At 44.2% G+C, this 25,584-nt stretch overlaps 1 protein-coding gene across 1 annotated transcript; it reads right to left on the reverse strand.

Moving 5' to 3' along the window:
* Positions 1-419: 419 nt before the first annotated feature.
* LOC311141059 (sodium-dependent serotonin transporter-like) lies at positions 420-25,273 on the reverse strand (the record flags this gene model as incomplete). The annotated part of the gene is made up of 13 exons (XM_084176338.1): positions 420-503; positions 1,413-1,580; positions 2,693-2,793; positions 3,198-3,297; positions 3,554-3,685; positions 3,812-3,924; positions 4,029-4,156; positions 7,357-7,460; positions 21,783-21,917; positions 22,344-22,482; positions 23,131-23,350; positions 23,698-23,832; positions 25,051-25,273. The coding sequence occupies 13 exons, from the start codon at positions 25,271-25,273 to the stop codon at positions 420-422; spliced, it is 1,782 nt and encodes a 593-aa protein (XP_084032464.1).
* Between the last annotated feature and the right edge of the window lie 311 nt (positions 25,274-25,584).

Consider the following 25,584-nt stretch of genomic DNA (forward strand, 5'->3'; position numbering starts at 1 on the left):
TGTTACACTTTATTTGGATAGCCATACTATCAACAAACTATCTGTTGATAAGCAACTGTCTGTTGATAAGCAACTGCTTGCTAAGGTTATGGTTAGGGTAAGGTTTAGAATAAGGGTTAAGGTAAGGCTGAAGGTGTTAGGGCTAGGTTTTAGGGTTAGGATAAGGGTTAAGATTAGTCTTAGGGTTAGGATTAGTAGATAGATAGTTGAAATGTTACTGATAGTCTGTAGATAGTCTGTAGGGCATCTACATATGTAATAACATACAATTTGTGTTTATTGTACTCATTGAGCTACAAAAAAAGGATTAGTTGAACGCTCCATGAGATTGATCTGTGTCTGCTGAGTTGGTTCTCGTTCAGGAGTCTGTTGGTAGCAACATAATGTGCCTGGCTGAGTTCTTGGCAACGTGGGTGCTTCTATGGAACAGGACTCATGTTGAGGGAGTCTGCGTGGATCTCTGGCATAATGGTCCTCTCAGGTCTCAGACACACAGCTAGGCGCTGGGGACAACAATGGGTAGACACCAAGGATGGGGGAACAAGAGAGTATGGTTAATTAAACCATTTGTCATCCACTTATCACATATTGATTCTGTATATATGAGATATATGCTGCTTTTTAGGACCACAACATACACTGACCACACACTACACATCCATGTCTTGTCAATAGCCAGCACAGTGCATGACTGAACATACAACACCAGACTGTGTCAAGTCTTGTAGATTCCATTAGAGCAGTGCTTCTCAACTGGTTTACTCTCGGGACCCAAATTGAACCAGGTTGTCTCAGTCATGACCCAATATTCGCATCGCTAAAAATAATAGCCAAAATACAATTTGAGAAACTATTTGTAATGTAGTAAATGTAGCAATTATATGACAAGGGAACAACATTCCCACCTCTTTCATTGTCAATAATTAAATATTGCCCATATTCTTGATGAAGAATGTTAATAAACTCACTGGTTTGAGACCACAAAATCAACCAAAATGGCGCTGCTAATAGCTCTATATTGAAAATACTGTGATTGAAGAAAAACATTTCAGAGATTAAATTATTTTAAAATGTAAGTTCGTTATCATTTCTACCACAGGAGGTTGGTGGCACCTTAATTGGAGAGAACAGGCTGATGGTAATGGCTGGAGCGGAATCAGTGGAATGGTATCAAATACATCAAACACATGGTTTCCAGGTGTTTGATGCAATTCCATTCACTCCATTCCAGCCTTTATTATGAGCTGACCTCCCCTCAGCAGCCATCACTGATTTCTACACGGTTTCTATCTGGTTTAAGTCGTTTAAGTTCAGACAGGAGTATTTTTTGTTGTTGTAAGAAAACAAACACCTGCGACCCATTCAAAACCTCCCGCAACCCATTTGAGAATTGCTGCATTAGAGGGCCTGACCTGTTTCAGTGATCCGGGGGTCCACACCAGCTTGTAGACCATATAGATGGGGATCCACATGAAGGAGGAGGCACCGATGATGTAGCCCACCGTGATGCTCCAGTCTGGGTATTTGTAATCAAAGAGTTGGAGTGGGGGAGGTTTGAGCAGGGAGCTCACTATTATATACTGTGAAAGCAGAGCAACAAAGACAAACAGTAATGTCAAGTCTCACACGCCACACTCATAATTTTCTCAATTAGAATTCACAGGTGACAATGGCATGCACCCTATTAGATGCCCGTTGTGCCACTAGAAATGTTACTCTTTATTTTGTGAGATGATCACAGACCATCTAGGGAGATGAGGGCAGAAACAATTTGGCCCATACAGAAAAGGGGGAATAATAAAGAAAGCTAGCTCGGTGAAAATGTCAGCTCTTTCAGCAGCGGAAGGCTAAGAGAGATTAGAGGAGATGTGTGCAAAGTGAAGGCAGGTATATTAAGTTATGCAGGTGAATGAAATTGACATTTACAGGAAAAGTATTGTAGAATATGAACAGGAGAAAACAAGATTTAAATAAGACATTCAGGCAGGAGGGAGTTGTGTGTCCCCTACTTCAGATTTAAGAATTGAAGGTGGAGAAGGGATCAATGCTGAAAAATATGGTCGATAACACTTTACTTAAATTCTGCAGGTATAACGCATTATGGTGTAGTTATAATACATTGTAATACTTGTCATGAGCATTTATGACCCTATTATAATGTATTATAATAATCTCATAATGAGCCTGATTAAATAACAGCCAATTTGAGTCAGTTGAAATTATGATAGTACTTAGAGACATAGCATTTTACAAGCTGTATTTTAAGCCACTATAAATACATACATGCTTATTACAAGTTATAAAGCATAATACCTATAGGTTTTAAGCAAAGTGTTACCATACAGTCTCTGGCAAACGTCCAAATGAAATGTTATCACATCTGATCCTACACTGACCATCCACCCATGTCATTTAACCTGCCATGTCCATTGGCAGGTTAGGGCAGGTTACCAGAAAGGGCCATGTGGAAGATTTGATGTTTGAGATCTTTGAGAGGTTTCCAAAAAACTGATAGGGAGCTGTAGGTCAGATTTGTGAACTAATGGATGGCTAACAATGTTAAATCAGTTTTAATTGTCTAGACTGACGGTATGATGACAATGCTTGCTTTAATGTGAATCCAGTAGTTCATTCTACAATATATTCCATCATTTCAAATCTTATCGGTTGTTTGCCCTCCGGTTGTGCTTACCGCTAGAAATGCAGGACTGATAGCCACCCAGCACACCTTCCAGAATAATCCCGGATAATAGCCTAACATGGATTTAATGTCATTGCTGAATCTTGTGATACCTGAAACAAATGAAAATTGAAGAGAGAGGGTTCAACAACACTATGATAAGAACTTGAAAAAATTACTCTAAAAATAACTTTGTCATGTGCAATCTGAAAAATGTATTGTCAGCAGGATGCATAATGCATTTCTTCAGATTTTACAACCACAACAAAACATGAATTTACATTTAAGTCATTTTAGCAGACACTCTTATCCAGAGAAATTTACAGTATAAATTAGGATTAAGTGCCTTGCTCAAGGGCACATCGACAGATTTTTCACCGGATCGGGGATTTGAACCAGCGACCGTTTGGTTACTGGCCCAAGGCAGTATGAATGAATATGTCTTTCTAATGCAAGATACTACTAGGGAGTATAGGAAGCGTAAACTGTAATATCACCATTAGTTCACCATTCTTACCATAGAACCAGGAAACGGCGATGGCCTCAAGAAAACCAACAGCAATGATGGAGGAACCCACCCCAAATTCCTCCAGCAGTTTCACCACATAGGCCCCACCCTGAGAGAAACACATGCTTGTTACTCGTGTGGCAAATGTATCATTCTAGACAAGTTACTCAAAGTAGTATGAATTGTTAATATACTATTAATTTATATTATATTATTTAGCCTGTATACAGTGCCATCTTGAAATGACAACTGTAGCATCAGCAGCTTCCACATCCTAGTCCTCAAGTGCCCTAAATAATATATTTTCTTAACCTGTTATAAAGTCTGTCTTCAAAGTGCTAAATTCTTATTTACATGTTACCTACATTGGTAAGGGTGCTGAGGGAGCCCAAAAAGCACACAACGACCAAGCCCAGTACAAATAGCTCCCGTCTGTGCGCCAAGTACTCAGGGTATTCATCCATCACAGCCGTAATGATAGCCTCCAGTCCTCCGAACTTGGACAGAAATTAGAGCGGGCCACGTCAATGAGAGTGATTACATACAACCAATAGAGATCACTTAATTTAGAGATAATCTGATACATCAAGTTAGGCACGTCTTCAACCGAAGTGTGGTCATACCGTGCTGTCAAGCCCAAGAGTGATCATCATCACGAAGAAGATGATGGCGAAGAACGTTGATCCTGTCATGTTGGCTATGGCCTCTGGATAGGTGATGAAGAGTAGGCTTGGACCTGGGGGGGGGGTTACAGCAGTGTATAAAATATAACATACAAATACACTAAAAACAGGGAAAAACGTTTTAAATGGTTTATATAGAAGGGTTTTGACCACTTACCTTTGTCTCTGGCTACATCCTCCACATTCACATTTCTCTTCTCTGCCATGTACCCCAGCATAGTGAAGATCACAAACCCAGACATGAAGCTGGTCAGGCAGTTCACCAGGCTGGTCACTATGGCATCACTACAGCGTCACAACATAGAGGCAAATATGGTGCCTGTCTGATCATCACAAGTATTGTCATTCATATACCTTACTCTTGTTTGGTTGTGAACAGTCATTACATTGAGATTTTGTAAATGGGGCAACTGTCCACAAAATGGATTACCTTTGTCAGACATGTTCTTGACCAAGCTCGCTAGCCAGCAAGCAAACATAGACAGTGGACCATTGAGATACACAGTATTCTAAATGCCATTTTTTATTTCTATGGGGTGGGCATTCATTAGGATAACCCTGTCAGTAAGAGTAAGACCATTCACATTCTGTGTGATTCATGAATGTCTCTGAGAAGCAGCAGTGCCACTGTTTCCTCACTTGTACCACTTTTACACTATTAACCACATTAACCACGCACACGCCAGCCGTCTTACGGGGAGCTTACAATTCAATTTCTCCTTTTTAGAGCCCCGTCACCCATTCATCTCCCACGACGCTGGACTCACCACTCCCTCCTCCTAATTATAATGACATTGTCTTAAAGAGTTGCTGTGGGAAATCCGTTTGAGCCCATCTATTCAACACATCGTAAATAAATCCCTGTGATTGGCCGATGTTTCCTCCCTCCCCTCCTACACGGGGCTGATGTGTATAAAAGTGAGAGCTATAGTTAGCCTGCCCGAGACACATGTTTTTGTCACTGGATGTCAATGCATGACGGCCTTTTGTGAGAAAGATTGGAAACGCTATTGTGGAGATCCAGCCTTACAGTACAGGTCTACCTCACTGGTGTGTGGGGCATTCAGGAGGAGGAGCAACTACCTCTTCCACCCTGGACAAGCTTACCTCCTCTGAGTCATACTGGGTTTCACTTTTTAATTGTTTGGAGGTGATTGATGTGGTTGACAGTTTCATATGCTCTCACAGGTGTGGCTCGGTTGGTAGTGTGTGGTGCTAGCAATGGCAGGTTTGTGGGTTTGATTCCCAATTGGGCCACCCTTTTGTAAGTTGCCTCGAAGCGTCTGCTAAATGGCATATGTGAATACAAGCAGATATACTGTAGCTTAATTTATCAAAGTCTCCCATTTCTCCAGGTGTGTTGTGTGCAAATGACCCAAATGATTGAGTAACACTTTATATTACATTTAATGAATAATCCATTATACATGTTTATAAGTGGTTTATATATTTTAAATGCTTATGACTAATAAGGCTTAGGCTATATACGTTTCTAAATGTTAAAAAATAATTAAAGTTATTTAATAATAGTATATAAATATTTAATTTAATGCTTTTTCATGAAGGTTATCACAAAGAGTTAGGCATAATTGAGCCAAAGCGTTTGGGATAAAAGCTTCTGCCAAATTGCATACAGTGGGGAAAAAAAGTATTTAGTCAGCCACCAATTGTGCAAGTTCTCCCACTTAAAAAGATGACAGAGGCCTGTAATTTTCATCATAGGTATACGTCAACTATGACAGACAAATTGAGAAAAACAATTCCAGAAAATCACATTGTAGGATTTTTAATGAATTTATTTGCAAATTATGGTGGAAAATAAGTATTTGGTCACCTACAAACAAGCAAGATTTCTGGCTCTCACCGACCTGTAACTTCTTCTTTAAGAGGCTCCTCTGTCCTCCACTCGTTACCTGTATTAATGGCACCTGTTTGAACTTGTTATCAGTATAAAAGACACCTGTCCACAACCTCAAACAGTCACACTCCAAACTCCACTATGGCCAAGACCAAAGAGCTGTCAAAGGACACCAGAAACAAAATTGTAGACCTACACCAGGCTGGGAAGACTGAATCTGCAATAGGCAAGCAGCTTGGTTTGAAGAAATCAACTGTGGGAGCAATTATTAGGAAATGGAAGACATACAAGACCACTGATAATCTCCCTCGATCTGGGGCTCCACGCAAGATCTAATAATATAAAATATAATATGCCATTTAGCAGACGCTTTTATCCAAAGCGACTTACAGTCATGCGTGCATACAGTTTTGTGTATGGGTGGTCCCGGGGATCGAACCCACTACCTTGGCGTTACAAGCGCCGTGCTCTACCAGCTGAGCTACAGAGGACTCACCCCGTGGGGTCAAAATGATCACAAGAACGGTGAGCAAAAATCCCAGAACCACACGGGGGGACCTAGTGAATGACCTGCAGAGAGCTGGGACCAAAGTAACAAAGCCTACCATCAGTAACACACTACGCCGCCAGGGACTCAAATCCTGCAGTGTCAGACGTGTCCCCCTGCTTAAGCCAGTACATGTCCAGGCCCGTCTGAAGTTTGCTAGAGTGCATTTGGATTATCCAGAAGAGGATTGGGAGAATGTCATATGGTCAGGTGAAACCAAAATATAACTTTTTGGTAAAAACTCAACTCGTCGTGTTTGGAGGACAAAGAATGCTGAGTTGCATCCAAAGAACACCATACCTACTGTGAAGCATGGGGGTGGAAACATCATGCTTTGGGGCTGTTTTTCTGCAAAGGGACCAGGACGACTGATCCGTGTAAAGGAAAGAATGAATGGGGCCATGTATCGTGAGATTTTGAGTGAAAACCTCCTTCCATTAGCAAGGGCATTGAAGATGAAACGTGGCTGGGTCTTTCAGCATGACAATGATCCCAAACACACCGCCCGGGCAACGAAGGAGTGCCTTCGTAAGAAGCATTTCAAGGTCCTGGAGTGGCCTAGCCAGTCTCCAGATCTCAACCCCATAGAAAATCTTTGGAGGGAGTTAAACGTCTGTGTTGCCCAGTGACAGCCCCAAAACATCACTGCTCTAGAGGAGATCTGCATGGAGGAATGGGCCAAAATACCAGCAACAGTGTGTGAAAACCTTGTGAAGACTTACAGAAAACGTTTGACCTGTGTCATTGCCAACAAAGGGTATATAACAAAGTATTGAGAAACTTTTGTTATTGACCAAATACTTATTTTCCACCATAATTTGCAAATAAATTCATAAAAAATCCTACAATGTGATTTTCTGGACTTGTTTTTCTCATTTTGTCTGTCATAGTTGACGTGTACCTATGATGAAAATTACAGACCTCTCTCATCTTTTTAAGTGGGAGAACTTGCACAATTGGTGGCTGACTAAATACTTTTTTCCCCCACTGTACATAAAAAAAAAAAAATACTTCTGTACAAAAAAAATTCTGAAGTGTGTATTTACTATTATTCAAGGAAGTTTTAGTATTAGCGCTTACCGATAACAGTTGTTTGTGAAGGGGTTGTAGCTGGAGAGGGCAAGGAGCACCCCAAAGCCTGGCCCCAGGGAGAAGAAGATCTGAGCCGCAGCATCTACCCACACCTACAAAACACATGGAGATGAATTACACTCAAATGACCGAACCTGTGGGATTCTATCTCACTATATTCACTAAATAAGCACTTAGGAAATGTACCTGCAATCTCATACAGTTGAAGTCGGAAGTTTACATACACCTTAGCCAAATACAGTCTTACACAATTCCTGACATTTAATCCTAGTAAAAATTACCTGTCTTAGGTCAGTTAGGATCACCACTTTATTTTAAGAATGTGAAATGTCAGAATAATAGTAGAGAGAATGATTTATTTCAGCTTTAATTTCTTTCATCACATTCCCAGTGGGTCAGAAGTTTACATACACTCAATTAGTATTTGGTAGCATTGCCTTTAAATTGTTTAACTTGGGTCAAACATTTCGGGTAGCCTACCACAAGCTTCCCACAATAAGTTGGGTGAATTTTGGCCCATTTCTCCTGACAGCTGGTGTAACTGAGTCAGGTTTGTAGGCCTCCTTGCTCGCACCCGTTTTTTCAGTTCTGCCGACACATTTTCTATAGGATTGAGGTCAGGGCTTTGTGATGGCCACTCCAATACCTTGACTTTGTTGTCCTTAAGCCATTTTGCCACAACTTTGGAAGTATGCTTGGGGTCATTGTCCATTTGGAAGGCCTATTTGCGACCAAGCTTTAACTTCCTGACTGATGTCTTGAGATGTTGCTTCAATATATCTACATAATCTTCCTTCCTCATGATGCCATCTATTTTGTTAAGTGCACCAGTCCCTCCTGCAGCAAAGCACCCCCACAGCATGATGCTGCCACCCCCGTGCTTCACGGTTGGGATGGTGTTCTTCGGCTCCCCTTTTTCCTCCAAACATAACGATGGTCATTATGGCCAAACAGTTATATTTTTGTTTCATCAGACCAGAGGAAATTTCTCCAAAAAGTACGATCTTTGTCCCCATGTGCAGTTGCAAACCGTAGTCTGGCTTTTTTATGGCGGTTTTGGAGCAGTGGCTTTTTCCTTGCTGATACTTTTGTACCTGTTTCCTCCAGCATCTTCACAAGGTCCTTTGCTGTTGTTCTGGGATTGATTTGCACTTTTCACACCAAAGTACGTTCATCTCTAGGAGACAGAACGCGTCTCCTTCCTGAGCGGTATGACGGCTGCGTGGTCCCATGGTGTTTATACTTGCGTACTATTGTTAGTACAGTTTAACGTGGTACTTTCAGGCATTTGGAAATTGCTCCTAAGGATAAACCAGACTTGTAGAGTACAATTTTGTATTTTTTTGATATATACAGTGGGGAGAACAAGTATTTGATACACTGCCGATTTTGCAGGTTTGCCTACTTACAAAGCATGTAGAGGTCAGTAATTTTTATCATAGGTACACTTCAACTGTGAGAGACGGAATCTAAAACAAAAATCCAGAAAATCACATTGTATGATTTTTAAGTAATTCATTTGCATTTTATTGCATGACATAAGTATTTGATACATCAGAAAAGCAGAACTTAATATTTGGTACAGAAATCTTTGTTTGCAATTACAGAGATCATACGTTTCCTGTAGGTCTTGACCAGGTTTGCACACACTGCAGCAGGGATTTTGGCCCACTCCTCCATACAGACCTTCTCCAGATCCTTCAGGTTTCGGGGCTGTCGCTGGGCAATACAGACTTTCAGCTCCCTCCAAAGATGTTCTATTGGGTTCAGGTCTGGAGACTGGCTAGGCCACTCCAGGACCTTGAGATGCTTCTTACGGAGCCACTCCTTAGTTGCCCTGGCTGTGTGTTTCGGGTCATTGTCATGCTGGAAGACCCAGCCACGACCCATCTTCAATGCTCTTACTGAGGGAAGGAGGTTGTTGGCCAAGATCTCGCGATACATGGCCCCATCCATCCTCCCCTCAATACGGTGCAGTCGTCCTGTCCCCTTTGCAGAACAGCATCCCCAAAGAATGATGTTTCCACCTCCATGCTTCACGGTTGGGATGGTGTTGTTGGGGTTGTACTCATCCTTCTTTTTCCTCCAAACACGGCGAGTGGAGTTTAGACCAAAAAGCTCTATTTTTGTCTCATCAGACCACATGACCTTCTCCCATTCCTCCTCTGGATCATCCAGATGGTCATTGGCAAACTTCAGACAGGCCTGGAAATGCGCTGGCTTGAGCAGGGGGACCTTGCGTGCGCTGCAGGATTTTAATCCATGACGGCGTAGTGTGTTACTAATGGTTTTCTTTGAGACTGTGGTCCCAGCTCTCTTCAGATCATTGACCAGGTCCTGCTGTGTAGTTCTGGCCTGATCCCTCACCTTCCTCATGATCATTGATGCCCCACGAGGTGAGATCTTGCATGGAGCCCCAGACCGAGGGTGATTGACCGTAATCTTGAACTTCTTCCATTTTCTAATAATTGCGCCAACAGTTGTTGCCTTCTCACCAAGTTGCTTGCCTATTGTCCTGTAGCCCATCCCAGCCTTGTGCAGGTCTACAATTTTATCCCTGATGTCCTTACACGGCTCTCTGGTCTTGGCCATTGTGGAGAGGTTGGAGTCTGTTTGATTGAGTGTGTGGACAGGTGTCTTTTATACAGGTAACGAGTTCAAACAGGTGCAGTTAATACAGGTAATGAGTGGAGAACAGGAGGGCTTCTTAAAGAAAAACTAACAGGTCTGTGAGAGCCGGAATTCTTACTGGTTGGTAGGTGATCAAATACTTATGTCATGCAATAAAATGCAAATTAATTACTTAAAAATCATACAATGTGATTTTCTGGATTTTTGTTTTAGATTCCGTCTCTCACAGTTGAAGTGTACCTATGATAAAAATTACAGACCTCTATATGCTTTGTAAGTAGGAAAACCTGCAAAATCGGCAGTGTATCAAATACTTGTTCTCCCCACTGTATATATAATATATATATATATATATTTTTTTTTTGTCATTTAGCAGACGCTCTTATCCAGAGCAACTTACAGTTAGTGAGTGCATACATTTTTTTTTTTTATACTGGCCCCCGTGGGAATCGAACCCACAGCCCTGGCGTTGCAAACGCCATGCTCTACCAACTGAGCTACCTCCCTGCCAGCCATTTCCTCCCCTACCCTGGACCAATTGTGCGCCACCCCATGGATCTCCCGGTCGCGGCCGGCTACGACAGAGCCTGGATTCGAACCAGGATCTCTAGTGGCACAGCTAGCACTGCGATGCAGTGCCTTAGACCACTGCGCCACTCAGGAGAGTTTTTTCTGAGGTCTTGGCTGATTTCTTTTGATTTTCCCATGATGTCAAGCAAAGAGGCACTGAGTTTGAAGGTAGGCCTTGAAATACATCCACAGGTACACCTCCAATTGACTCAAATTATGTCAATTGGCCTATCAGAAGCTTCTAAAGCCATGTCATCATTTTCTGGAATTTTCCACGCTGTTTAAAGGCACAGTCAACTTAGTGTATGTAAACTTCTGACCCACTGGAATTGTGATACAGTGAATTAAAAGTGAAATAATCTGTCTGTAAGCAATTGTTGGAAAAATTACTTGTGTCATGCACAAAGTAGATGTCCTAACTGACTTACCAAAACTATAGTTTGTTCACAAGAAATTTGTGGAGTGGTTGGAAAACGAGTTTTAATGACTCCAACCTAAGTGTATGTAAACTTCCGACTTCAACTGTAATATCAGACTTGTGTTACAGGTGTGGGTCGCAGTTCCGGAGCGACCCACTAGGTGTCATCCTCTGACAACCATAGGCACCTCCTCACTCACAGTTGGGATTAATTATCTGCCAATTGGTGTTACCTGTGTCTATCTGATTCACTTGTGTATTTATGCCCTCACTTCCCTGTGTTCCCTTGCTCAGTTTTTTCTGTTAGTTCCTTGATGTCAAGCAGTACGTATCAGTGTTGGATCACATGACGGAGTTACAGGAGACCTATGTGCTCCTCATTTGTTTTCGTGAATAGTCCGTTGTTTTGTATCCTGGCTTTTGGACCACCAGTAAAGATCCTTGTTTCACCATCATTGCCTACTGCCTACTGTCTATCCTGCACCGCCAATATGGACCCAGCGGAGGCAGCACAGTATCATAGCGCATTGGCAGCGCAGGGAGCCATGCTGGATCAGGACGACCGCAGCCTGCAGCAGATCAACGAGAATCTCTGCCAGCTGACGATCGCCGTGCAGAGCCAGGTGGACACCCAACCAGCCCCGGCAGCCGGCGGAGCGGAAGCCGCGGCAGCCGGCAGAGCGGAAGCCTACAACCCTCCTCCTTCCCGACGGGGCAGGGCCGGGTGGCCTACATTATCACTCTGTTGACGGGTTGGGCCCTTTCCTAGGCTACCGCAGAGTGGGAGAGCCAAACTCCGGCGTGCTCCGACTCCTACCAGTTCACCCGGGAGCTACGCAAGGTGTTCGATACCCCTCGGGTGGTGTTGGGGCACGAGGCTGGGAGGCGGCTCACGGCTTGTCGGCAGGGTGACCGTTCGGTGGCGGACTACTCCATGGAGTTCCATACCTGGGCTCGAGAGGTAGGATGGGAGGCGGCCGCCCTGGTCGTACTGTACGCGCAGGGGCTATCGGGGGGGGATGAAGGACAAACTCTCCTTCAGGGAGTTGCTTGAGCGAATGGACGGCCTCGTCAACCTTTTGGTGCGGGTGGACAATCGGTGTCGTGAGAGGGCGTACGAGAGAGGCATGACGCAAGGCTCGCCTCCGCGTCTCCCTATCACCCCGTAGGCTTTCCGCCGATTCAGGGAGGAGACGCCTCAGGAGGAGGCTATGCGTGCTGGTGGATTCTGGGACCGCAGGAAACTTGATGGACGCGGGGCTGGCCCAAGGGTGGAGCGTTCCATTACTCTCTCTCTCCGAGCCAGTTCTGGTCATGGGCCTGAACGGCCGGCCGTTGGGGTCGGGCTGCATCACCCGGTGCACTGTCCCCGTGCGTGTCCAGGTGGCGGGGGGGCTATGGGAGTATATCCAGTTTTTCATTGTGGACTCTCCGGAGTGTCCCCTCATCCTTGGGCACCCCTGGCTGGTTGCCCACAACCCCCGGATAGACTGGTCTACGGGGCGGCTCATCCTGGAGTGAGGCTCCGCCCCCGTCCTGTTCCGGTCGCCACCGACCACTCATCAGCCCAAACCACCATCCCAGACCACCTACCAGTCCTCACCTCTTCCCCAGGTCCCGTATTCCGTCACCGGTCCAGACCTGGCAGGCGTTCCCCGGGAGTATTGGGATCTGTGGGAGGTGTTTAGTAGGAGGCGTGCCAAGGGCCAACCTCCTCACAGGCCTTATGACTGTGCTATCGATCTCTTGCCGGGCGCCATTCCCACACGAGGGCGATTGCTTTCCTTGTCCCGGCCGGAGACGCTGGCCATGAGGGATGACCACATTGTCCCCAATGCCCTGATGGCTGCCCCAATTTCGTGGGGAATTGATAGGCTGGTCAGAGCAGCGCTACCGCGGGAGCCCGATCCGGGCATATTCCCATCGGGGAGGATGTACGTACCCAAGGCTGCGCGCTCGCGACTGCTTCAGTGGGCGCACGCGTCCGACCTCACCAGCCATCCAGGGAGCACCGGGACGTTGGAGTTCCTGCGTAGGAGGCTGTGGTGGCCATCTGCTGAGTGGGATACGCGTGCCTTCGTGGCTGCTTGCCCGGTGTGCTCACGTCAGCCCAGGGCAGGGCTGCTCCGACCCCTGCCTATTCCCAAGTGCCCCTATTCCCCCGAGCAAGAGGAGGAGGTGGAGGTCCCGTCGGGCCATTTAGAGGGGTCCAGCAAGTCAACCCAGTGACCTACCACCTGCAACTTCCCCCCACCATTCGGGTGCATCCCACATTCCATGTGTCCCTCCTCTAGCCCGTTGCCACCTGTCCCCTGGCTCCCCCTCCTCATCCTGTTCCCCCGCTGTGCCTCGTCTGAGGGCAGCCGGCTTTTACGGTGTACCGGATCCTGGACTGCCGGCGGGTGGGGAGGGGTCTCCTATTTCTGGTGGACTGGGAGGGTTATGGGCCGGAGGAGCGGTCCGGGGTGCCCAGGAGGGACATTCTGGACCCAGGGCTGATACAGCATTCCGTCACCTCCACCCGGAGGCGCCGAGGTGAACGGCTGAGGGACTAATTATCTACCTATTGGTGTCAGCTGTGTCTATCTGATTCACTTGTGTATTTATGCCCTCACTTCCCTGTGTTCCCTTGCTCAGTTAACTCTGCTAGTTCCATTATGTCAAGTAGTACGTATCAGTGTCGGATCACGTGAGTTACAGGTACTCGAGAAGTGTTCTCCCTGTGTCATTGTGTTTTTCCAGTCAGAGTTAGTATTTCGTATTGTTTGCTGTCAGCCTGTTTTTTGGAGACCTATGTGCTCCTCATTTGTTTTCGTAAATAGTCTGTTGTTTTGTATCCTGGCTTTTGGACCACCAGTAAAGATCCTTGTTTTACAATCCTTGCCTACTGCCTATCCTGCAGCACACCTGGGTCACACTTTACACCAACCCTTACAACTTGGTGCTTTGACCTGTATAGCATCCGTGTATTACTCAACAGAATAAAGACCTGTATCAAGCTACTGAAGCCTAACTACAGTGCCTTGCAAAAGTATTCATCCCCCTTGGCGTTTTTCCTATTTTGTTGCATTACAACCTGTAATTTAAATTGATTTTTATTTGGATTTCATGTAATGAACATACACCAAAATAGTCCAAATTGGTGAAGTGAAATGAAAAAAAGAACTTGTTTAAAAAAATTCAAAAAAATCAATAACGGAGAAGTGGTGCGTGCATGTGTATTCACCCCCTTTGCTATGAAGCCCCTAAATAAGATCTGGTGCAACCAATTACCTTCAGAAGTCACATAATTAGTTAAATAAAGTCCACCTGTGTGCAATCTAAGTGTCACATGATCTGTCACATGATCTCAGTATATATACACCTGTTCTGAAAGGCCCCAGAGTCAGCAACACCACTAAGCAAGGGGCACTACCAAGCAAGCGGCACCATGAAGAACAAGGAGCTCTCCAAACAGGTCAGGGACAAAGTTGTGGAGAAGCACAGATCAGGGTTGGGTTATAAAAAAATATCAGAAACTTTGAACATCCCACGGAGCACCATTAAAATTATAAAAAAAATTGAAAGAATATGGCAGCACAACAAACATGCCAAGAGAGGGCCGCCCACCAAAACTCACGGACCAGGCAAGGAGGACATTAATCAGAGAGGCAACAAAGAGACCAAAGATAACCCTGAAGGAGCTGCAAAGCTCCACAGCAGAGATTGGAGTATCTGTCCATAAGACCACTTTAAACCGTACACTCCACAGAGCTGGGCTTTACGGAAGAGTGGCTAGAAAAAAGCCATTGCTTAAAGAAAAAAATAAATAAAACTAGAAGGTACTCTGGTCAGATGAGACTAAAATTGAGCTTTTTGGCCATCAAGGAAAACGCTACGTCTGGCGCAAACACAACACCTCTCATCACCCCGAGAACACCATCCCCACAGTGAAGCATGGTGGTGGCAGCATCATGCTGTGGGGATGTTTTTCATCGGCAGGGACTGGGAAACTGGTCAGAATTGAAGGAATGATGGATGCCGCTAAATATAGGGAAATTCTTGAGGGAAACCTGTTTCAGTCTTCCAGAGATTTGACACTGGGACGGAGGTTCACCTTCCAGCAGGACAATGACCCTAAGCATACTGCTAAAGCAACACTTGAGTGGTTTATGGGGAAACATTTAAATGTCTTGGAATGGCCTAGTCAAAGCCCAGACCTCAATCCAATTGAGAATTTGTGGTATGACTTAAAGATTGCTGTACACCAGCGGAACCCATCCAACTTGAAGGAGCTGGAGCAGTTTTGCCTTGAAGAATGGACAAAAATCCCAGTGGCTAGATGTGCCAAGCTTATAGAGACATACCCCAAGATACTTGCAGCTGTAATTGCTGCAAAAGGTGGCTCTACAAAGTATCGACTTTGGGGGGGGGGTGAATAGTTATGCATGCTCATGTTTTCTGTTTTTTTGTCATATTTCTTCTTTGTTTCACAACAAAAAATATTTTGCATCTTCAAAGTGTTAGGTATGTTGTGTAAATCAAATGATACAAACCCCCCAAAAATCAATTTTAATTCCAGGTTGTAAGGCAACAAAATAGGAAAAAAGCCAAGGGGGGTGAATACTTCCGCAAGCCACTGTATTCCTGTCTTTCTGTATGTCTCTCTGCCTGTCTTTCAGTCTGTCTGTCTGTCCAACCTGGACTCAGGGATCGACTAAACATAGTAAATGTACATTTGTATACGATATGTTACCTTTCGTATGGTATGTATTAATTTGTGGATGTCCATCATCCATTTCGTATGATATGTTAAGTCCTGAAATTACTACAATATGTTACGAATTTGCAATATGTATGATATGTAACTAATTCCAATTTGTTCTGGCTAATGTTAGCTAGGTGCAGTGCCGTGCACAGACCGTTGGTGGAGCAGGTGCTTAAAGTGAAAAAAATACTCTGTGTGTACAAAACATTAAGCACACCTGCTCTTTCCATGACATAGACTGACCAGGTGAATCTAGGTGAAAGCTATGATCCCTTATTGATGTCACTTGTTAAATCCACTTCAATCAGTGTAGATGAAGTGGAGGAGACAAGTTAAAGAAGGAGTTTTAAGCCTTGAGACAATTGAGAGATGGATTGTGTATGTGTGTCATTCAGATGGTGAATGGGCAAAACAAAAGATTTAAGTGCCTTTGAATGGGGTATGGTAGTAGGTGCCAGGCACACCGGTTTGTGTCAAGAGCTGCTGGGTTTTCCACACTCAATAGTTTCCTGTGTGTATCAAGAATGGTCCACCACCCAAAGGACATCCAGCCAACTTGACACAACTGAGGGAAGCATTGGAGTCAACATGGGCCAGAATCCCTGTGGAACGCTTTCGACACCTTGTAGAGTCCATACCCCGATGAATTGAGGCTCTTCTGAGGGAAACTCAATATTAGGAAGATGTTCCTAATGTTTGGTGTACTCGGTGTATGAAGATTTTACTGAGTTACAATTCATATAAGGAAATCAGTAATTTGAAATAAATGCATTAGGCCCTAAGATAGGGGCATGGATCAGAAAACCAGTTAGTATCTGGTGTGACCACCATTTGCCTCATGCAGAGCGACACATCTCCTTCGCATAGAGTTGATCAGGCTGTTGATTGTGGCCTGTGGAATGTTGTCCCACTCCTCTTCAGTGGCTGTGAGAAGTTGCTGGATATTGGTGGGATTTGCTCAATGGGTGACATGTCTGGTTGGTTTGCAGGCCATGGAAGAACTGGGACATTTTCAGCTTCCAGGAATTGTGTACAGGTCCTTGCGACATGGGGCCGTGCATTATCATGCTGAAACATGAGGTGAATGGCGACAATGGGCCTCAGGATCTCGTCACGGTATCTCTGTGCATTCAAACTGCCATCGATAAAATGCAATTGTGTTCGTTGTCCGTAGCTTATGCCTGCCCATACCATAAACCCACCGCCACCATGGGGCACTCTGTTCACAACGTTGACATCAGCAAACCGTTCTCCCACACGACGCCATACACGTGGTCTGCGGTTGTAAGGCCGGTTGGAGGTACTGCCAAATTCTCTAAAACGACGTTGGAGGCGGCTTATGGTAGAGAAATAACATTCAATTGTCTGGCAACAGCTCTGGTGGACATTCCTGCAGTCAGCATGCCAATTGCACGCTCCCTCAAAACTTGAGACATCTGTGGTGTTGTGTTGTGTGACAAAACTGCACATTTTAGAGTGGCCTTTTATTGTCCCCACCACAAGGTGCACCTGTGTAATGATCATGCTGTTGAATCAGCTTCTTGATATGCCACAGCTGTCAGGTGGATGGATTATCTTGGTAAAGGACAAATGCTCACTAACAGGGATGTAAACAAATTTGTGCGTATGGAAAATCTCTGGGATCTTTTATTCAGCTCATGAAACATGGGACAAACACTTTACATGTTGCATTTATATTTTTGTTCAGTGTGTATATATATATATATTTACCTTAATTACGTTCATAGTTTTCTACTGCTCCTGTATCCAAATATTCCATGATTTGGTTTAACATAGTCCTTAATTTTCTGCAAAATCACACTCACTCATCACACATTGTAGGCTAAGCGAGCTAGAACCACAGATAGAGTTAGTTAACAGTAGGCTATATGCTAGAACCACTAGTGGGGTGGGCTATATCAGCTGATCATTGCGAATGTAGATGAATCAGCTAGTTAGCTAGGCTATGCTATCAAAACAACCTAGTCTTTATTTTATTTTAATTTGTTTTGCTACTAACAAACAGTCGAACTGCAGCTGCCCCTTTCCCTGTCCCTGACCATGAGACAACACATGCTAGCAACTCCAAAGTAACCTACTACTGGCGGTATTAATTTCAAACTCAATGCCTAGCACTAGAAGGGTGCAATTGCGGCCCGCAATGTGGGCATTCCTGCATCTGCGGGAACCCCTCTTTATACTTCTATTGGTCCATTTTTAAGCTAGGACTCCGGTACACAAATGGGGGGAGGAGGCGCTCCAGCACAGTATGTGGCGTTAATGCACCATAACGTTGGATGCCAACCACCGATAAACCCCACAGACTAAGAAGAAGAGGTTAGGGCGATAACGGTAGCTAGCTAGCTAGTACATCAGTAAACATTGTCCTTCACCCCCGCCTGTCGGTCACTGCTTTCCCGCAGTTCTGTTAATGACGGCGAAGGCAGCTGTTCGGCAGGCAGGAGCGAAGGACACTGGACTCCGGTACACAGCAGGCGGGAGGCGGAATAGGTAATGTTCGTTAACTAGCTAGCTAGGCCACCGGTAGACATTGTCCTTCACCCCTGCCTGTCGGGCACTGCTTTCCCACAGCTTTGTTAATGGCGGCGAGGGCAGGTTGTCACGACTTCCTCCGAAGCTACCTCCTCTCCTTGTTCCGGCGGGCTTCTGCGTTTGTCGTCACCGGCCTTCTAGCCACTGCCGCTCCTCATCATTCCATTTGTTTTCTCTTGTTTATTACACACATCTGGTTCATATCCCCTCATCAGTACCTGTATAAGTGTTCCCTCTGCCCCCCTTGTCTTTGTGTGTGATTGTTTATTGTGGAGGTTGCTTCTTACGGAGCCACTCCTTAGTTGCCCTGGCTGTGTGTTTCGGGTCGTTGTCATGCTGGAAGACCCAGCCACGACCCATCTTCAATGCTCTTACTGAGGAAGGAGGTTGTTGGCCAAGATCTTGCGATACATGGCCCCATCCATCCTCCCCTCAATACGGTGCAGTCGTCCTGTCCCCTTTGCAGAAAAGCATCCCCAAAAAATGATGTTTCCACCTCCATGCTTCACGGTTGGGATGGTGTTCTTGGGGTTGTACTCATCCTTCTTCTTCCTCCAAACACAGCGAGTGGAGTTTAGACCAAAAAGCTCTATTTTTGTCTCATCAGACCACATGACCTTCTATATTCCTCCTCTGGATCATCCAGATGGTCATTGGCAAACTTCAGACGGGCCTGGACATGCGCTGGCTTGAGCAGGGGGACCTTGCGTGCGCTGCAGGATTTTAATCCACGGTGGCGTAGTGTGTTACTAATGGTTTTCTTTGAGACTGTGGTCCCAGCTCTCTTCAGGTCATTGACCAGGTCCTGCCGTGTAGTTCTGGGCTGATCCCTCACCTTCCTCATGATCATTGATGCCCCACGAGGTGAGATCTTGCATGGAGCCCCAGACCGAGGGTGATTGACCGTCATCTTGAATTTCTTCAATTTTCTAATAATTGCGCCAACAGTTGTTGCTTTCTCACCAAGCTGCTTGCCTATTGTCCTGTAGCCCATCCCAGCCTTGTGCAGGTCTACAATTTTATCCCTGATGTCCTTACACAGCTCTCTGGTCTTGGCCATTGTGAAGAGGTTGGAGTCCGTTTGATTGAGTGTGTGGACAGGTGTCTTTTATACAGGTATCGAGTTCAAACAGGTGCAGTTAATACAGGTAATGAGTGGAGAACAGGAGGGCTTCTTAAAGAAAAACTAACAGGTCTGTGAGAGCCGGAATTCTTACTGGTTGGTAGGTGATCAAATACTTATGTCATGCAATAAAATGCAAATTAATTACTTAAAAATCATACAATATGATTTTCTGGATTTTTGTTTTAGATTCTGTCTCTCACAGTTGAAGTGTACCTATGATAAAAATTACAGACCTCTATATGCTTTGTAAGTAGGAATACCTGCAAAATCGGCAGTGTATCAAATGCTTGTTCTCCCCACTGTAGCTAGTTAGGACACTGGTAGACAGTGTTGTTCGCCCCAAAAAACTCAGATAACATGTTTATTTCTCATTTGACCCCCATTTTATTCACATAAGCAATCAGGGGAAATCCAGAATATCAAAAGTGTCACACAAGCATGAAGATGTCATGCTCGAGGGGGGGTGTTCATGAAGGAACCAATGGGATGCTCGAGGGGGGGGGATGCTCTCACATGCCAGAACGCCCTGAATTGCGGGCCGCAATCACACACTATTGCCTGGTGCCGGTAGTTAGCTTGTGCTTGCAGGACAAGTGCATTAGAGCATTGCTGCACTCACGGTGGCAGAAGGGCTGGGAGGGGACTTCTTTCAAAATGTATGAGTTTATGAGAAATTATCTAATTTGATGGGGGGCAATTTGCTGCATTTAAAGTTACAAGAGAGAAAAGAGGCTAGAAATAAATGAAACATTTTTAAAAGGCCACCAATTAAAAGGGCACTTTTTTCATAGGAGGGTAAAATCAGGTGCTCCAGCACCCCTAGGGCTCTATCTGGGCACGTGCCTGGCAAGGTGGCTAGGTGGCTAACATTAGCTAGACTAGGGTTTAGGATTAGGGTTAGGGGTTAAGGTTATGTCTAGTCTTTGAGGACAGGCTGGTCTGCCTGCCTGTCTGTCTGCCTGCCTGTCTGCCTGCCTGCCTGCCTGCCTGCCTGCCTGCCTGCCTGCCTGCCTGTCTGTCTGCCTGCCTGTCTGTCTGTCTGTCTGTCTGTCTGTCTGTCTGTCTGTCTGTCTGTCTGTCTGTCTGTCTGTCTGTCTGCGATAATCCTCTGCTATTCTAGAGATTTAAATGCTATGCAAATTATGTCCTCATTTTTAAATTGTTCCCTTTCGGACAGCTGATTCCCTCCAAGCATCAAATAATATCAAATCAAAACAAGCACAGTGTTTCTTGCTGAATACATAATAAGTACCAGGTAACACTTCAAATGAAAGTCTGCACATAATAATATATTACTTGTTATTAGCATGTATTTTATGTCTACGCACATTTTGCTGTTTTGTAGTCAGGATAATAATAAGATATTATAAAGGGGGTCATACATGCTGATGTCAAGTCTTGCAATGCATTGCACACCATAGTGCATTATACCTGCAGCATAAGCACAAATTAAAGGGTGTTTATTGAATTGAATTCCAAAATTGTAATCTTCTGTATTTTCCAATGGATTACTGTGACCTGTTGTGTCCAATGACACTTGTGCTGAATGATAGCCTCATACAAATCCTATTTCACAGCTGTACTGAGTGATCTGATGAGGAACATGCATTTGGAGAGGGAGAGGAGGACAAAAAGAGAAAGTGTATGTGTGATTGCGAGAGAATGGAGGGGGGGCTTTGTTAATGTAAAAAAAATCTCCACCAATTACGCATCTCATTATCGCGTGCTGTGGCTTATTTATGCATCTCATCTCATCATTATTCCCTTGAACCAAAGCACTCACTCATACTGAGCCAGCAACACAGCACTGGACCATCAGACACTAGAAATTAAAGGACATATGATATACTGTTCCCAATATACTAGTTGCAATGAACTCAGGCTGCCGTCCCCATCACCAGAAAGGCAAGTTTACAGATGCAGTATTTTTTGTGGCGCGCATGATGTGCATCACAGCACAGCATACTGCACTTGCCTGGGGAAAACCTTACTGCATTCAATTGAAATAACAAATGCAACACATCCTCTTCATCACCAGGGAAATTACATTATTTTGTATAGGGTTGACTGCGTTTGATCACTACTGTGCACTGCCTTTCTTTGACGGATTTTGACCCAGGCGGGTGCAGAATGCTGTGCTGTGACGTGCAAAAAAACGACTGCGTCTGTACAACCAAATAATGAAATAATTCTAACATCCCATGCCAAATTTTGCCCGCTCAGTCTAATATACCAACTCCCATTTGTAACAGTACCAAAATTATGAAACAATACTGTGAAATTCTTCAAGCTATTTGACAGTGTTTCCCGCTCCAAACAGATGATCATATGGAATTGATGTGATCATGTGGAATCCTCTCATAACTCACACTGGTCTCGAAGAGTTTCTCCCACTTGGGCTGGAGGTAGAAGACCACTCCCTTCCATGCACCTGGTAGGGTGGCACCACGGATCAACAGGATGAAGAGCACCACATAGGGCAAGGTGGCCGTCACCCACACTACCTGGCACAGGACGGGCAAAGCAGCAGCAGAGAGAGAGAGAGAGAGAGAGAGAGAGAGAGAGAGAGAGAGAGAGAGAGAGAGAGAGAGAGAGAGAGAGAGAGAGAGAGAGAGAGAGAGAGAGAGAGAGAGAGAGAGAGAGAGAGAGAGAGAGAGAGAGAGAGAGAGAGAGAGAGAGAGAGAGAGAGAGAGAGAGAAGAGAGAGGGAAGAGAAAATGAGATTATAGCCTTGTGAATCACACTGGACATGGTATTGTAATGACCCTAGTCTATGAATGTCCCCAACTGAAATATCTCTCTGTGGCCAATGTGTTTACCTTTGGGTCGGATGACCCGGTACTAACCCCCACCTTTTTGCTATAGTATGCAACAATGCTCCGGTAATTGCCCCCACACCCCTTTCCCGGATGAGTGGCTTGGACTTGTTACCTTCCCTGATGTCTTCACTCCCTTCCAGAGACTGAAGTAAACAATAGTGAAGATGAGGAAGAGGCAGAGCATCAGCTGCCAGCGAACACCCCCCACGTTACGCAGCCCATCGGACTTGTGGATCTCCAGAACATTCCTCCTGTGTTGGAACAATATGTGAGTGGTGTATTTACAAGTACTACCTTTGGCTGTAGGCCTCGGCCTACCTACACTGCTAAAACTAAGGCTGCTTTGTGGATCGATATAGATCCTATTTGAGGGCCATTTAATACAGATATAGGATCTTAATTTGATCACCCTGTTGCATGAGGAAATGTAAAACTTGTAGTGTATTTGAGGTATAAAAATGCTTCTGAAGTTTGTAATTTCCACGTTGAAATTTCAGAGCCCTACAAAAATATCCATTAATTATAATCCACATAATAATTCACATCCTATTGCTGCAGGATTATTTTCCTGCTGTAGCAAATTGGCTCAAATTAAGATCCTACATCTGTGTAAGCGAGCCATTTAACTATTTTTGGTTAGCTAGATAGAGCACAATTTTTTCTAGCAGTGTGCTGAGTGCATTTCCAGTTTTCTATAAGCTTTACATAATCACAGCATGTTTCAACACTTGTAAGCAAGTGTTTGATTAAAAAACGAAAACTACAATGCACTATTATGAAATGTAAAAGATGTCGAAACATTTGAATGCAATGAAATGATAACAATGATGCTAACCCTTTGACGTGGCTTTTCAAGTAACAGTATTTCCCCGTGCTGTCTGCCACTTACATGCACTTACGTGTAAAATTCCTCAGCAGGTGACCTGGAGTAGTTGTTCCAGGTCACGTTGTCTTTCAGGAAGTAGTTGGTGCAGTTTTCAGTGTTCCAGGCATTGTCACAGTTGGTCCAGGGCAGGACACTGGCGAAGGAGGAGTAGAAGTAGAAGAGTGCCCAGGCGATGATGGTGTTGTAGTAGAAGGAGACATAGAGGGAGATGACACAGATCGCATACCCGATGCCTGAAACCATGGACAGATGGATCAGTGCCATCAGAGGTTAGAGGTGTCTCTCAGTGTAAACAGGCTTATTATGCCATTTTGAAATGACCAATGACTTTGTAGTTATAGGCCTAGTGTACATTTAATTTACTGTGGATTGTACTGTACTTTACCTTTCAATTGACCCACAAATAATTCCACAGTTACCTTGTGCTATAAATACACTGTTGAATAGTCAACAGTAAGGGTCCCCACGTGAATGTGAGAAGAAGATGTGTAGTATGCAGGTCATGTAAAGATGTGCGCTGGTGTGGGATCAGTGAGTTGTGAGGTGGGTTGTGTATGAAGGTACATGATTCCAATCCTACCTTTGAAGATGGGGCATATGTGTTTCCATATGGATATGGCACCAGTTCTGTGGAACTGTCCCAGTGCCAGTTCCATGTAAAAGAGTGGCACCCCTCCAAAGATCGCCATTACAATGTAGGGGATTAGGAAAGCCCCTGTACCGAGATGTAGAGGCAAAATCACAGGTCTGACTCATCACTTTAAGGAGATCACATTGTGTTGATGAAGATGTAGGCCTAAATAACAGCCAGTTTGAGACAGTTGAAATGTTATGCATAGAGATACATAACATTATTTATAAGCCTTGCTATAAGACATTATAAAGGCTCATACATTCTTATTAAACAGGTTATAAAGCATTATTTATCTTTAGATACACTTGAACGACTTTTTTGTGTTTTATTCTAAGGGAAATCTTATTGCTCAAATATTTGGGTAACTTTATAGCGTCTACGTTATCATCGAAAGATGTGAAATGTCTTTACTTTTCAAACTGACCATCCGTCAAATGATTGGTAGTTTTTTTTTTTAGAAACTGTATATCCCTACACATGTTATAACTTTAAACAAATATTTATTCAGAACAGAAGTTATACATGCAAATGGCTACATGGGCTACTTTTAGAGAAGCAGTTCTATCACTATGGTGGGTAAAATAACTGCATCAAGAAATACTCCCTCGAGTCAAACTGCAAACGGTATCCTTCTACAAATGTGGTGTAAACATAGCGGTAAATACAGATGAGAGACAAAAAAACACAGACAAATGTATTCAGCCAAATACATTAATCAGAGACTGTTTAATTCGTTTATAGGCTATAACCTCGATAGGATAGACATTTTCCACTTTCCGTTTTCCATAATAGTGATTAGATTAGAGGTAGGCCTATGTTTTGTAGCCTCATTCAGCGTCCAACAACATTTGGGACATCGAAACTCATCTCTGTTCGAACTAATCTTGGCGGATGAACTCTCCTAGCTAATATTCTAGGCTATATAGCTAATATTCTAGGCTATATTTCAATCAGAAACAGGAAAACCTATGGAATACATAGTTCAATATTTTACTTTTAAGATGAACTAAAATGTTTTATTTAAGTGTGTTTCAGTGAGTTTATTGGAGTGATTTTCAGGCTATAGAGCCTGTGAAGCTTATTTCAGCACCATGGACAGCACGCGGTATAGCCTGGCTACCCTGGTGCGCGCATAAGAGCAACTATCCTTTTCAAATCCTTCATTACAAACATAATAATATTTATTAATGGCAGCCTATTATCATATCTAATATCAAGAAAGACGAGACCACATAAATGTAACTAAGGGCATCCACTAAAATATAAAGCAAATAATTAAATAATTAGAAAAACTCTTACCGCCTCCGTTTTGGTAACAAATGTATGGAAATCTCCACACATTTCCCAAGTCTACCGCGAAGCCAATGACTGATAAAAGAAAATCCATCTTTTTGCTCCATTTGTCTCGTGTGTCCGTCTGTGTGATCACAGGTACCGGCACAGGGTTGGTGTTGTAACCGGCGTTTGAGGGGCCCTGGGTGCTCAAGCTTCCCGCTGGGGCCGCTGAGTCTTGGCGGGTCATGGTTGGCGGATTATCAAAACTCAGTCCACCGTCTGAGCAGGTAAGTTTGAAAAAACTGACAAACTTCAGAGGCACTGAAGATTCTCGTATTGTGGGCGATGATAGGTCAGACTGGGAGGAGTAAATTGTCAATCACTAGGCTAGTGGAGTAGAACTCCCTCTGCGCACACTAATCAACAAAATGAGCTCCACTCCAACGTCGACGGTTTTAGGTTCCCTACTTTTTAATAGGTACAATTTTAGAAACCTAGCCTCTTTAATGTTGAATTTAGAAGGCTTACTAGGCTATTTGATAAGCAGTTTGGTTGAAT

This window comes from Coregonus lavaretus (genome assembly GCF_964263955.1).
Source record: "Coregonus lavaretus genome assembly, chromosome: 14".
Taxonomy (NCBI): domain Eukaryota; kingdom Metazoa; phylum Chordata; class Actinopteri; order Salmoniformes; family Salmonidae; genus Coregonus; species Coregonus lavaretus.